General features: G+C 46.8%; 1 protein-coding gene across 1 annotated transcript in view; it reads left to right on the top strand.

Annotated features, from left to right (window-relative positions):
- Positions 1–12,860, top strand: part of LOC144098614 (uncharacterized) — a 47,794-nt gene extending 34,934 nt beyond the window's left edge. The window contains exons 25-32 of the mRNA XM_077631397.1: positions 336–380; positions 2,556–2,690; positions 5,508–5,743; positions 6,413–6,534; positions 6,646–6,760; positions 9,851–10,012; positions 10,785–10,901; positions 12,648–12,860. Of these exons, the coding sequence (XP_077487523.1) occupies positions 336–380; positions 2,556–2,690; positions 5,508–5,743; positions 6,413–6,534; positions 6,646–6,760; positions 9,851–10,012; positions 10,785–10,901; positions 12,648–12,797 (1,082 nt within the window). The 3' untranslated portion in view covers positions 12,798–12,860. The remainder of the gene's footprint in view (positions 1–335; positions 381–2,555; positions 2,691–5,507; positions 5,744–6,412; positions 6,535–6,645; positions 6,761–9,850; positions 10,013–10,784; positions 10,902–12,647) is intronic.
- The last annotated feature ends 1,922 nt before the right edge of the window (positions 12,861–14,782 follow it).

The following is a 14,782-nucleotide window of genomic DNA, read 5'->3' as shown; positions in this document are numbered from 1 at the left end:
AATATGACTGCTTCTGGTTTTCGAGTGTGATACTCACCTTATGAGGTCATCAACTACCTCGTTCCAAACGTGTTTGTAGCCGAAAAACCATTCAGTGCAACTGTCGTGGGTACTGCATTCAAGAGTTGTTTCACTTTCTGATGCGCTAGACGTACCCGCTGTATGATTATTTATGAATTAATTCACTATTATTGCTATTGTGTGTGATTCACTGCAAGCGACAAGACAGAGCACCTCATGTTATGACTTCCGAAGGCATTTTTTTCTTCGCGTTTCGCTACCTAACTACACCGCATGGTTAACAAAACTCGCTGCATTCTGTTCTTCGTTCTCAGCGGAGGTGACTAGCAAGCCTGCGGAAGAAGAAAAAGTTGCCCGCTGTAAGTACACTTTACATTTTGCCCCCCCCCCCCCCCCCCCCCCAGGGCGAGCGCCGACAACATCCATCATAATAATAATAATAATTGGTTTTTGGGGGGAAAGGAAATGGCGCAGTATCTGTCTCATATATCGTTGGACACCTGAACCGCGCCGTAAGGGAAGGGTAAAGGAGGGAGTGAAAGGAGAAAGGAAGAGAGAGGTGCCGTAGTGGAGGGCTCCGGAATAATTTCGACCACCTGGGGATCTTTAACGTGCACTGACATCGCACAGCACACGGGCGCCTTAGCGTTTTTCCTCCATAAAAACGCAGCCGCCGCGGTCGGGCTCGAACCCGGGAACTCCGGATCAGTAGTCGAGCGCCCTAACCACTGAGCCACCGCGGCGGGGCCAACATCCATCAGTCTTCTTTTCTTTCCAAATGTTCCGAGCCACGTAATACGAGGAATAAAGCGCTATAAAATTCCTGTTGCGTCCATAATAAAGATATCGTACGCTAAAGATGATTAACTTTTAAATTCTGATGATCCGAAAGACGCGGGTTCGATCCCGGCCGCGGCGATGTCAATGCATGTTAAATAACCCCTGGTGGTCGAAATATCCGGAGCTCTTCACTACGGCGTCCCTCTTAGCCTGAGTCACTTTAGGAAGTTAAACTCTCATAAAAAAAAACTTTTAATTTAGAGCGACGCATGTAGTCGCTGTCGCTGTTAGCATGAATTTGTTGCTCTTGTTTAGTTTTGTTTGTCTGACTTGTTTATTCGGTAATTATTCGCCCTCTCTCCGTATGTATGATCGCTGACACCTCTGTCCCCCCCCCACTCTTACGTAATGTCCCTAACGGGACCCTTAAGGGCAAATAACTGACGCTGGTGAGCAGCTTTTCACATTTTTACAACACCTCATTACAAAGATAAAAATATCCCTCCTTAGGCCCGCTCAAGTCATGCGTCCTCATTTTCTTCCTTTTTTTTTTGCACACATAAGCGCAGAAAACGCTACACAAAGCAAACGCCAAACATACAGCACACACGTTGTGGCAGCAGCTATAGTGTACGGAACCCGACTCGAACTGTCACGACACGCTCAGCTCAAGGGCTTCGCCGCCAGCGTTTGTCTTGTCACTCAACGCAGGACCGAGACACGCTACTCACTAGCCTACCTCGTCAACAACTGCCGAAAGCACTCAGCTTCTTCCCTTTTGTGGCAAGGCACGCGCATCCTGTCGAGCCACTCAGCACAAGGAAAATCTGCAGTCATTGACTTGAACTGAAGTTCACGACTAGATATTACCGGAAACGGATGACATGAGCCATCGGATGCAAGTGAAACGAAGACACGACCCGAGAGTTGTCCTCAAACTTGAGCGGGACGTATGCGCCTCGACGATTGTACCGCAAGACGATTCTATCTTTCAAAAGAGAAGTGGTATCGTAGCTAAGGTGCCATGGCTGAGGAAGCTGGTGTTAGGACACGAAAAGAAGTCCAGTGCAAATAAAATGTAGTAAACGAAAAAAACAGCGTGTTTGGATAGTTAAATCTGACTAATGACTATTAGGAACGAAGTGCACATCATATTGCTTTACCAAATCATACAAAGCCATGCCCACATGAGGCACCAGCTGTAGTGCGTGCGGCAGTTACAAGCAAGAGAGCCGTCGTGGTAGCTAAGTGGTTATGGCGCTCGGCTGCTGACACGAAAGACGCGGTTTCGATCCCGGCCGCGGGGGTCGAATTTCGATGTAGGCGAAATCTAAACGCCCGTGTACTGTGCGATGTCAGCTGACGGTAGAGAGCCCCACGTAGCTGAAATTATCTGGACCCCTCCAACGGCATCTCTCATAACCTTAGTCGTTTTGGGACATTAAACCCGATGAACCAAATCAACCAATTAGAAGCAAGAAGTACAACCCTTTCGCGGTATGCTATGCTTTGCTATACGTGAGCGGTGTAAAATGAGCTTTACCGATTTCTGCAAGTGTCTACAGGTGTCTACAAGTGCTTTCAGTCGCTTACTGAGCAGCTCGCAGTAAAAATTAGCACCTTAAAACACGCATCGCTCGGTCTCTCCAACCACGATGTTCAGGGGCTTTGATTCGAGCGGCTGCGCTCTTTCTTCCCGCTATGTGCCCCATCGGTCGGCGGAGCTTCCCCACTCTCGCACCATCTTCTTGCAGCGCACAACCTCATCTGCATCATGACGGAGAAGACCAGCGTCCGGGAGCAGTTCCCGGAGGAAGCGTGCGACTTCGTGGTCTACATGGACCTCGTCTACAATGGCCACGAGGACAAGCTGGTGCCCAAGACCAACGGTTCGTGGTAACCTTGGCTCGAAGCCGTAAGCGCCGCGCCGTTCAAGTAACGCGAAGTACTGATAAAGCGTGGAATGAGGATCTCGAAGCATTGTTATTGACCATTTAGGGAACCTGGCCCTCAACGTGATCACGCTGTGGTTAGGCCGCGGGACGATATGCTGACAAATAGGCCACGTGGCGCGCACTGAAACCTTATTCGTGCTTGTATCAGAACGCGTGGATAATATGAGTGCCCATCTGAGTAGAGCGCCAAAAAACACGAACGAGACAGCGCCTGCCCTGCGTCGTTTTTCGTCTCGTGTTCTTGATTTTTCGCGCTCTTTTCAGAAGGATACCAACACTATGAATTCGCCTATAAGGTAGTATTAAGAGAGTAAGCTGTCCCCCAGCGCACTGCCTTAAAGGGACAAAAATTATTGTGGGACCATAAAAAGAATGAAAAATAGTGACACTAAGTATAACGGGCTTTGCCTTAAAGGGAGTGTGTTAGAGGACAGCTTACTCTCTTTTTACACCTTTCTTTTTAGAGTGAAAAGGAGTGCGCTAGAGGACAGCTTACTCCCTTTTAACACCTTTCTTTTTGGAGTGAAATGGAGTGCGCTAGAGGACAGCTTACTCCCTTTTACACCTGTCTTTTTAGAGTGAAAGAGAGTGCACTAGAGGATAGCTTACTCTCTTTTTACACATTTCCTTTAGAGTGAAAAGGAGTGTTCTAGAGGATAGCTTACTCCCTTTTTACACCTTTCTTTTTTGAGTGAAAGGGAGTGCGTTAGAGGACAGCTTACTCTTTTTAGACCTTTCTTTTTAGAGTGAAATGGAGTGCGCTAGAGGACAGCTTACTCCCTTTTACACCTGTCTTTTTAGAGTGAAAGAGAGTGCACTAGAGGATAGCTTACTCTCTTTTTACACATTTCCTTTTAGAGTGAAAAGGAGTGTTCTAGAGGATAGCTTACTCCCTTTTTACACCTTTCTTTTTTGAGTGAAAGGGAGTGCGTTAGAGGACAGCTTACTCTTTTTACACCTTTCTTTTTAGAGTGAAATGGAGTGCGCTAGAGGACAGCTTACTCCCTTTTTGCCCCTTTCTTTTTAGAGTGAAAGGGAGTGCACTAGAGGATAGCTTACTCTCTTTTTACACCTTTCCTTTTAGACTGAAAGGGAGTGTTCTAGAGGATAGCTTACTCCCTTTTTACACCTTTCTTTTTGGAGTGAAAGGGAGTGCGTTAGAGGACAGCTTACTCCCTTTTTACACCTTTCTTTCTTGAGTGAAAGGGAGTGCGTTAGAGGACAGCTTACTCTCTTTTTACACCTTTCTTTTTAGAGTGAAATGGAGTGCGCTAGAGGACAGCTTACTCCCTTTTTGCCCCTTTCTTTTTAGAGTGAAAGGGAGTGCACTAGAGGATAGCTTACTCTCTTTTTACACCTTTCCTTTTAGACTGAAAGGGAGTGTTCTAGAGGATAGCTTACTCCCTTTTTACACCTTTCTTTTTGGAGTGAAAGGGAGTGCGTTAGAGGACAGCTTACTCCCTTTTTACACCTTTCTTTTTAGAGTGAAAGGGAGTGCGCTAGAAGATAGCTTACTTCCTTTTACAGCTTTCTTTTTAGGGTTACCGACCCGCCCCTACTGTACACATTAAATTGTAAGCTCTGTATCTTTTCAATAAACTTTTAAGAGTGCGCCCGGGTGGCCACTCCCAGTGCAGTTTTTCAACTCAAGTTTGGTGAATAAACAGCAAAATATTGCACGGCGATTGATGGCTCGGTTCTACGGGAATGCGTGAGCATGACTCGCTTCCATGGCCTCTGATATTTAGCTCATTGCAGCAGTTGCCTCCATAGCTTCGTGTCTGCCATCATGTTTTCTTTAGTAATCATCCAACGGAGTACGCCTCTTCTTGATGAATGACCGGCGTCCGTGTCGCTGTAGCACCACTCGCCCTCCTACTTGTTCCCTTGCTCGTCGAAAAAACCGCTTTCATCGCGCAGCTGAACAAACTACATCTCAATAGACCTTTCCCGCTCTACGTCACGGATGACGTTTCGAATGAGGGGCGAAGTGCAGGGGCCAGAGTGGTTGGCAAAACATTCCGCTGCTGGCGGCATGGTGCAGTGGATTTGGTCTCGCGTAGTTACAATTCGCAGTGTTTTTCTCAACCAGCCGTATAGCTTTTTCTTTTCTGTTCAACGGCTTAATCTCATGAGACAGATAGTTTCCAGTGTCCTTTATCTGCACACTGGTCTTCAGAGTTCTTTCAAATTTCAAGTGCTCCCTCTATGCGCATGAGCGACTCTCGCGGTCTGATAAGTCTACTAACAGTTTGAGTGCACTGGTGCGTTGCATCTGTTGTCCGCTGGGCGAATATTTTAGGATTCCGAGGAGCACCCTGAGAAGCTCCGTAAGCGCGGAGGTTCGGGTGGTTGTTCGTGTCGTGCAATTAGTGCACCGTTCCTTCCGGTGCTGGAAAGCAAACCAGTTCCAACGTAATTCCTCCGTAAAATGAGCTCTTGGGCGAGTTGGTTACTTGTCTTAGGCATAGTAGCAGCGCAAAAACACACACACAAGAGAAGAATAAACACCGAGAGACACGCACAGACGCACAGCCTAAGATTTCAACGTAATGTTCACCACTGTAGATGCTCTTGCAATGAGTTGTATATAGCCAGTAGTAGTCGCGTCTTTGATGTTTCATCTGTGGAGGACATGCTAGAAGCAAGTGTTTGGAGATGACGTGGAGAAGATGCTGAGCCCGGATCAGCAGATTATGCGCGCACAATAAGCAACCAGCTGCGACCGGCTTCCGCTCCTTGCACCCGCAGGCTCGGGCTTCGAGCTGTTCAGCGCGATGGCGGCCAACGGTTCGGGCAACCATCTGGTCGCCGTGAGCCACGAGGACATCCGCGAGTGCGTGGACAAGTGGAAGGACCCGCTGGCCCTGTCCCACTTCGTCATCACCACGTCGTCGTGGATCACAAAGAACAATCTGGACGGGCTCGCCTTCCTCGGGCTGCACGTGGCCAGCGACGCCATGCCCACCGTGTACAAGATGCTCCAGGCTAGTATCTTACTGTCTCAAGGGCGCAGAGTTCATCGCGCACGCATATAAGGGTCAGCGAAACGAAACGCGGCGGAAGGTGGCACTTCGAAAAGTGCTAGAGGCTATTCTTTTCTCTTTTTTAGCTACTAAGTTACGTTTAGATCAAGCGGTACAAGGTTCTAGATAATAAATTCCAGCTTATAAAAGCCTTAAGGTTCTAGACAATAAACTCCAGCTTATAAAGGCCTTACAAAAATGCAAGCCTTCTACTCTCTTCAAGTGCCAGTGCCGCCGACAGAGTTGTGCTACATGATGCACTGCGAGCAAGGACCAGATGTGCCTCATGATCACCCACATATTTAGAACCATAGCTTCCGCTTGTTTGGCGTACTGTCCACAACTACTCAAAACACTTATAGGGAAGCACGTCTCTTTCTGCTAGTAGTTCAGTTACTGCACAAGTTGTTCTGCTTGACCGGAATTCGCGGCTTCGATACAGTTCGGCATCTTTCCACTTCTGTGTGAGGCACAAGCGCATACGATGTGGTAAGCTTTCATCGCGTAAGTAAAGAGTCGTTCATGCGGTCTAAACCATCGCGTGGTATATATCGTCGCCTCCAAGTCTCGTCGCTCGAGCGCTCGTAGCTTTAAAAAGCTATAACGGCGTCGTCCTTTCGTCTGCTGCAGAAATTCCACGAGGCGTTCAAGGAGAACCGACCACGGACCCTGCTTCTCATGTACGGCATTCAAGTGAGGAACTTCAAGACGACCTCAGTCGAGTTGCTTCAGAGCCTGCAGAAGATCGCCAAGTGAGCTTTTGTGCGCCTCGGAAACGGAGCAGCATTTTGCGAAGGCAAAAGCAGCCATGTAACGTGCTCAGGGCAGAGAAAGTGCATGTATGAGACGGACCTGTTTTGCAGGGTGGTCGACTACACCATCCTGGAGACGCACCACTCGCGGAATTCGACCACTTGCAACGCTCTCCTGCCCACCTCTTTCAGGGAGTACAGTGACATGGCCGACAGCTTGCCCGTGGTAAGCGACTGTGCTCGCCACGATTCATGTACGGTGTCGAAAATCAAGCAAACAACTGATGCGATATGTGCAGAGCGGTCATTAGACAGTTTTAGCAGAGCGTATTTGCGCCTCCGCTCCGCTCACGGTTCCCGCGCACCCTAACCGGAGCGTTGGCAATTAGATTTCTTTTTAGCTGAGCGGGAACGAAGTGAACTGCACAAAGAGCCCCCTGGCGTTGAAATGTGAAACTAGGCAAAAGAAAAAAAGAATAACTTTATTTTCCATCGAACTATAAAGGCATATTTTTGCATGTAAACATTTTATAACATGTAAGGTAATATGCACATGCTGTTTTTTAGCAGACGTTTTTTGTTTTTGTTAACGAGCACAGTTGCGAGCCAGCGCCTAGCGTGAGAAGGCTTAGCCTGAGCCGCGCTCGTCTCGCCGTACCGCGCTCCGCTGGGACTCCGCGCGAGCGGAACGGAAGGGCCGGGCCGCTCGCGCGCTCCCGTATGACCGTTCGGCGCATGCGCAGTAGCGCTCCCGCTAGCCGGCTTACCGGAGGGGAGGCGCAAATACGCTCTGCTAAAACTGTCTATTAAGCAGCAGTGAACGGAATCGCCATATATGTATCCACATGTGTATACATGTGTATCCACAATAACATTCCACATGAGAACGACTGCGCCGACGCCGTGTCCAAGAAAAGTGGTCCCGAGCGGCCACGTAGAACTGTATCCAAACCGGCAATATAACTAACGTCATCGTAGTGAACCCAGTGTAATCATACAACCTAAGGAGGAGTCGCACTGTCCGAGCAAGTTGGCTCCAAAATACCTTTGACACACCTAACTTTGTCCTTAAAGCACACGCTTTCGACAAGGGACGAGGTACGCGGGCAAGCGGCCCGTAGTGTAAGTAGGTCTCAAGCTTTCGAACCCATTAATTTTAATTGGCTCACAGTACATAGATTAAGAGTTTTCGGAACAAAAAGTAATGCCTTGGCAAAACGTTACGTATAGTTTAGTAACGATTGTGTAGACGGCGTGGCGTTGTAGCAGCAGCCGAATTAGGCGTCTTCATCGTGCTGTCGTACAGCTGACATAGTTTCTTTTAGGCACCCGCGTTAGTGTACACTAAAGTTACAGCATAGGCTCCCTACTTGAGCCTAGTTTGCCGTAAGTCCACCATATTGGTTTCCCAACCATTTCAGTTATGAAGGATGGCCGTATCTGTCGCAGGCAAGAGGCATACTTGGTGCATTTTTTAGAGGAGGTGCAGGCTCGCATGCAAGTTATGAAGGATAGCCGCAACTGTCGCAGGCAAGAGGCATACTTGCTGCACTGGTTAGAGCAGGGGCAGGCTCGATCCGCTTATCGTTAGCTGCCGAACTTGCTTTATTCTAGCCAAAATACTGTCGCTGTAAATGACACGGCTTGTTAGTAATGCAACGTTGCACGAAGATCACTCTGAATGTGTTACAGACAAAATTCGCTCCTCGTGGATGGTGCCATTTGGTATAACACCGCAGGCCACAAGCGCTTTCTCTTCAATAATTAGAGTAAACTCGTCACAAATTGCATGTTTTTATACAAAAACGTGTTTTCAATAAAAATCTTCACTCGGACGAAATGAAAGGCCGCAAAGCACGAAAATATTTGGTGAACCAATGAACTTTCAACAGCAGTCCAGTGCAAAAGGATGCATCTATGTTGGCTTTTCGGCAGTGCATGGAAACTTTTTGAACCATGTCATCGCCTTTGTCTAATACAGGCACAATCGGCTCGGGGAAAAGAGACCCAAATCTCTCTCTAGCTCACACAGGGAGTTTACACAGTAACTCTAGCGTATACTAAGAGCCTGCAATTTGCGCAGCCGCTCGGCTGTAAGTGCAGACATCGAAAAAAGACGAGCGCATGTATAAGCGCGAGAAATGGAAGAATACTAATGGATCGAAAGAGATACAGTACAAAAAAAAGGCGCGTTGCGTCACCGCGGTCTTTAGGTCGCATGCCAGTAACGAACTGTAAGAAACATTACGTCCACCATTGTGGCTTAGTACCCTTCAATCCACGGCACGCCCTTGAACAAGCGGAGGGAGGCAACCTTCACTCCGGTCGACAAGGAAACTTGTCTTCATCTGGGCCCAAAGACTCTTTGTCGTAACATTGGTCAGCGGACTGAGTTTTAAGGCGAAAGCCTCTAATGGCTCATCGGTGTTCGTCCGTCCGTCCGTTAGCAAAATCTGTCACACTATGACGTCATCAATGGCATAATTGCTATAACCCATATGCTCTTAGCAATTACTAAGTAATGGTGATCAGTAATTAGTTAATTAATCGTTAATTAGTAATTGTAAAAGATTTAAAAAACATGAAAAGTTGAACACTATAAACAGAAACTAAATAAATTAAAAATAAATAAATTAGTTTGAAAATACGGTAATAGAAATAAGGTTAATAATAAAATAATAACGTTAATAAAAATTGAGAAAAACAAAAACAAGAAAAAATAAAAATAAGCCAAACTAAACAAAAAAAATAGACCTAAAAACTACAGAAAAATGCAATGCCTACAGGCGCCGCGGAAAAAACCCCGCGTTCTACAAAGTTTCATGCTTTCGCATTCCTGCACGTAAGCAGAATTATGTGCCCTCAGAATTTTTGTAGCGATAGCTACATTACGGTAGCATTTCGAGCCTTCGGCGTGGCTGCGCCGCCACGCTGTCACATGGTTGGTCACGTGGTGCGGAGCAGCTGCCGGCGGCGCGGCGCCGTGGCTGATCACGTGGTTGGTCACGTGACCAAGTACCCCTCAGCCAGCTGTAGCTATCGTGTCACTCCAGGTTTAACCAGAGCTAAACCACCGCCAATTTTTTCTCCCCCGCTCCTTGTTCAAGCTCAAGCTTTGAAGGCCTACACTAAATAGAAAGGAGTAAAAAGGAGAGTAAGTTGTCCTCTAGAGCACTAGAGGGCTGCTTACTCCCCTTATTACTCCCATATAAGCCTATTCCTGTTTAGAGTGTACCTCCCGTCCTCTCTTCTGCCGGGCCACTGTGCGATGTGTGCGCAGTCGACCGTATAGCATGCACCGGATGGCGCGGCGCAGGTGACGGCGCTCGAGTGGATCAAGCAGCTGCAGAGCAACCTCGTGCCGATGCCCAACGTGTGCTTCTCGCTCAGCCTGGCCACGCTGCACTACACGCTCAAGACGGCAGCCAACAACGTGGGCGCCCCCTGCGACACCGAGGCGCTCGTGCCCTACAACAAGGTCAGGAGGTCTAGACTTGGGTGTGCCCCTGTTGAAACAACGTCAGTGGCGCTGAACTGTCGCTTATCTTTATAAACCGCTGACTAATCCGCACTGAGCGGCCTTCAGATAATGCATCAGCACGTAACGCGCCGATTAGCGTGGTACGGCGAAAAGACAGGGCAGTGGTATACCTGGCGTAGCCCAAATCAAGCCAGCCAGAATCCTCGCCTATCAGTATACAATTATAGTTGAGCCTCGTTATAACGAAGTTCAAGGGGCCCGGCGATTTCTTCGTTGCAGCCGTAGCTTCGTTATAGCCCGTGTTGACCGACCTTCCAAGGGGGATCGTCTTTCCTTCGTTATATCCGTTATTTCGTCGTAAACCGTTTCGTAAAGATGTTCGACGATAGAACGTTTTCAAGTTAGTGCAGCGAATGAAAATGTGATCGTGGAAACTAGATTTCAGAGTACTCGGAAGTATTGGAATCGGGACATAGGCCTATCGTGAGGAACCCGGTACAGGCATAGTGAAGCATAGCTGTACACAGATACGTCGCAAAAGCACTGGGGGCTTCGGCTGGGCTGTCTGAAGTAAGTGAGTTCGTGCAGAACTTTATGACGTTAGAGACGCGCGTTATCTATGTTGCTTCGTGGCTGCAATAAAGAAATCCGCATTCTTTTTATCGTGACCAGTATAATGATTGTCCAGCTTGACAGTAACCGGTAAATCTACATCGTAGATGTCGCCGGAGATTTCAGTCAGGGAACCATTGCCCCTTTGTGCACGCAGACGTGTGTGGGAGGCAGCTGGGCTGGCCCCATTCAGGACGACCGAGCCATCGCATCATACCACTATAACAGCAACCAGTGGCAGTCTTTCCTCACACCGGACAGCATCACAAAAATGGTACGTGCTTTGCAATACATGGGCCCATCCACTCACATCTGTTGTGCAGCGTCTGACTGAATGGGCAGATCTGAAGTGCGGGGCGTACCATTGCACTGAGTTCAGGTAATAGTTAATGCAGTGATGGACGTCAAACGGTCTGCTATCACAAAACACGTCTGTGTAACAAAAATTCACTAACTACGCCTGTCAAACGATTCTGCTGTCAAAAAAATTGTCACTGAAAATGTAAAAAGTTTGTACAATTGTAAGAAGACTTTTTTATTATTAGTTCCCACCCCATGTAATACCCCAGTCTGGAGCCTTTAAGGAAATAAAATGAACTGAATGAAATGAAAAACTGGAAACAACCGTGAGGAGTGCTAGCGCTCAGCTCTTTGCCCAGATAATGTTGTTCTCTGAGTGCATCGATTTTCGTTAGTTTTTCTCACTCAAAGCGGATACTTTTATGTTGTCACCTTCTTTGTCTGCCTTTCTAAATATACGGGCTGGTTGTTTTTGGCTAAAAATACATTAACAAGGCATAGGTCATAGAAGACCGCAAAAGCGACCAGAACAGTGATCTTGAGGAGAGAGGTATCTTCCCGCAGTGCAGCGGCGCCATTTGTTTCCTGATCCACCCATCGCTGTAGCTCAATGGTTCATCCTGCAACTGAGTGCGAGGTAGCGGGTTCGATTCCCGGCCGCGGCAGCCGCATTTAGTTGGAGACGATGCAAAAGCGCCCGCATGCTGTACGATGCCAGCGCACATTAAAGAATCTCCAGGTGGTCGAAATAACCCGCAGCCATCCTTTATACAGCCTATCTGTTTTTGCACATAAGGGTCCATTATTTTGCCACGTCACTACGCTGCCTTCTTCGTACCCCGGCTAGCCCAGCAGAGACGATAACGACCAAGGTTCTGTTGGCCGTTTGAAATCCGTTCGTGCGATCACCAGCAGTTCCGTCCCTGAAGTCACATTAACCGACGCATCTTTACTTCAGAACGCGACAATATTAAGCCATTCCTGTACCAAACGAAAACCTGCTAAATACTATGCTTGGGCAGCACGGTAAATGGCGCATACTGCTGCAACACCTTTTGTTAGGTATGCCCCATAGACACTTTGTAATAAGGGCAGTCATACGACTACAAAAGAAAGCTGTGCAGCTTTCACAGAAACTTCGTACTGGTCCGGGGTTCGAACCCGGGACCGCCAGGAGCAGTACGTCGCTCTATTATAGCGTCTCAGATAACGGCTAGCATGTCGTGGGACGAGGGCGAACTGATCAAAAATTGGAACGGTGTTGGTACAAAGTTTCGGGGAATCCGCCCATGTGGAGCAGATTTGTAATAAGAGAGTAATTACTCATTGGCATCCCCCCAAGCGCTGCCATATGGCTACAAAGGAAAGCTACACGGAAGGCTCTATAACTCTCCTTTGTGGCTGCGCATGGGTGGATGCTAGTGAATAATTACTCCCTTATTACAAATCTGCTCCACATGGGCGGATTCCCCTAAACTTTGGACCATCAGGGAGTGATTATAAACAACATGCGCATGTATGCAGATCTGCTTTCTTTGTTGTGTTCTCACATCTCATTCCCTCCGCCTTACCCTTGCTTCATTTGATCCTTCGTTCCCCAGTGCAAGGTAGCCGACCTAACATGCACCTGGTTGCACTCTCCCTGCCTTCCCTTTGTTTTCTCTCCCTCTCTAACTGTTTGCGTGCGTTTTCCCCTTTCCTTTTATTTTCCATCACGAAGATGCGGCTTGCGCTGAAGGTGAACCCAAGCGTGTGCGTGGCTGCCTACTACGTGGACTACGAAGACTACACGGGCGTCTGCAGCGGGAACCAGACCTTCCCGCGACTCACGGCAGTGCGCCATGTTCTCAACCAAGTCCGGAATCGCTGACCGAGCGCTTCACATTGTTCATCCCTGACTGAGTCTGAAATGAAAACTGTCGCATGTCTTCTACTCACGAGCCTCTCTTCATTTTTTGCGCCGGCCCGTCAGCAGAAACACTCGCCAGACAGAAGCATACCCAAATGCACTGAAAGCAAATAACTACCGATGTTTTCATTACGCCGAACAGACTCGTTACTTCTTCGGTATCCCGACAAAAAAAAAAAAAAGCATGTTAGTTTATTAGAGCTTCGAGGAAAACCTTATGCGGGTGAGAAGCTTTAGTGTGTGTTTTGCATTACTGACGATCATCTCGTAATCTCACGTCGCGATGATCCTATGATCTAGAAAGAATTAGATTAGATGAGATTGGGTGCATCTGCATTGAGTACTTGTTTGCTGTAAATAATTTCCAACTGGCACAGTCATCGTCAGGTTAGGTTTATTTATTTATTTATTTATTTATTTATTTATTTATTTATTTATTTATTTATTTATTTATTTTTTCACATTCCGGGCCCGAAGGCATTACAGAAAGGAGTGGTAAGTACATAAAAAAAAACATGATTATACAACATAATGTTTACAAAACGGCAGAAATTACGATGGTCTTGAAGTTGTCAATGTCAGAAATGGCAGCGATGGAGAGAGGAAGGTCGTTCCAGTCTGCGCTGGTTTTGGGAATAATTGAGTTATGACACATTTTTGTACCGGAAAATGTAGCAGCAAATTTAAACATGTGGTCAGAACGGGATATGTTTGAAAGGCGAGGAATGAAGATGATTCTTTACTGCAGCGTTATGATAATACATTGTATGAAAAAGACGAAGTCGAAAACATGATATAATGAAGTTAAACGTTACTGAACTTAAAGAGAAGTGAAACGTGACAATGAAGTTTCCGACGCTATGCGTGTTTGCCGCGTATGGGTTCGCTTAACAATTTGTCCCAAGCAAATATTTATCCTCCAGAGTCATCATTTCAACACTTACTTTAACACTTCCTTTCCTAAATCCAGCATAACCTTGAGAGTACAGTGCTTTATTAAAGAAAAAATGTAGCATTCGTTTGAAACAAAAATGTGCATTTTTTAAGTTCCTTGACGTATGCTTTTCTTTGCTTTCCCCTTCTTTATTTTTTACCTGTATACAAAAACATGCATTGTATTAGTTAGTATTGTCTAATCTTTAATTTGTGATTCCTATTGTTTGAAATTTTGCGTTGTGTATTTTATTTACATGTTCGTATTGGCCTCCCATTTGTAATAGCCAAAGAGGGGGGTGGGGGCTCTGCCAAGTTGCTTTACGGTAGCCCCTGCCGTCATGTACATAATAATGGCAGATTATTATTATTATTATTATTATTATTATTATTATTATTATTATTATTATTATTATTATTATTATTATTATTATTATTATTATTATTATTATTATTAATATTATTATTATTATTATTATTATTAAAAATGGCCAATGAGTTTGTTTTTGTTTTTTGTCTGCCCTCTGCGTAGCGGCGGAGGAGGGGTGAGTCGCAGTCGCCACCTGGCGGGACAGGGGAAACCGAACGGCAGAGGATTCCGAGAATACGGGGAAGGTCGAGCACCTCCGAGAGCGTATACGACGGGTCACCCCATGAAGAGAAGGGGTTGGGGGGCGATGAAAGGACAACCTAAACCGCGGAGAAAAATTCGGGGAACCTCAAAGAGCTTGGAGCCATGAAGAAAAGAGTCACCGAGAGCCCCGCGGTCCTACGATTGTTGCAAATCGGACCCCGCTTCCGACGCGCTTAGCCTGCATTCAGGTAAAAAACGACATGATGAAATGCAGCAATAGCTGGAAAGTAATTATCAGGTGAACAAAAAGAAAGCTAGAAAACGGCGATTGAAAAAGCGCGCACACAGAACGGGGAAGTCGAGGCTCTCGATACTGACGAGCCGGCTTCAAAGGGAGAGAGCCTCGACGGGATGAAGGCATGGCAGCAGTCAGAAAAAA

This window comes from Amblyomma americanum, chromosome 7, assembly GCF_052857255.1.
Source record: "Amblyomma americanum isolate KBUSLIRL-KWMA chromosome 7, ASM5285725v1, whole genome shotgun sequence".
Lineage (NCBI taxonomy): Eukaryota > Metazoa > Arthropoda > Arachnida > Ixodida > Ixodidae > Amblyomma > Amblyomma americanum.
This window is presented reverse-complemented; position numbering and strand designations above follow the sequence as displayed.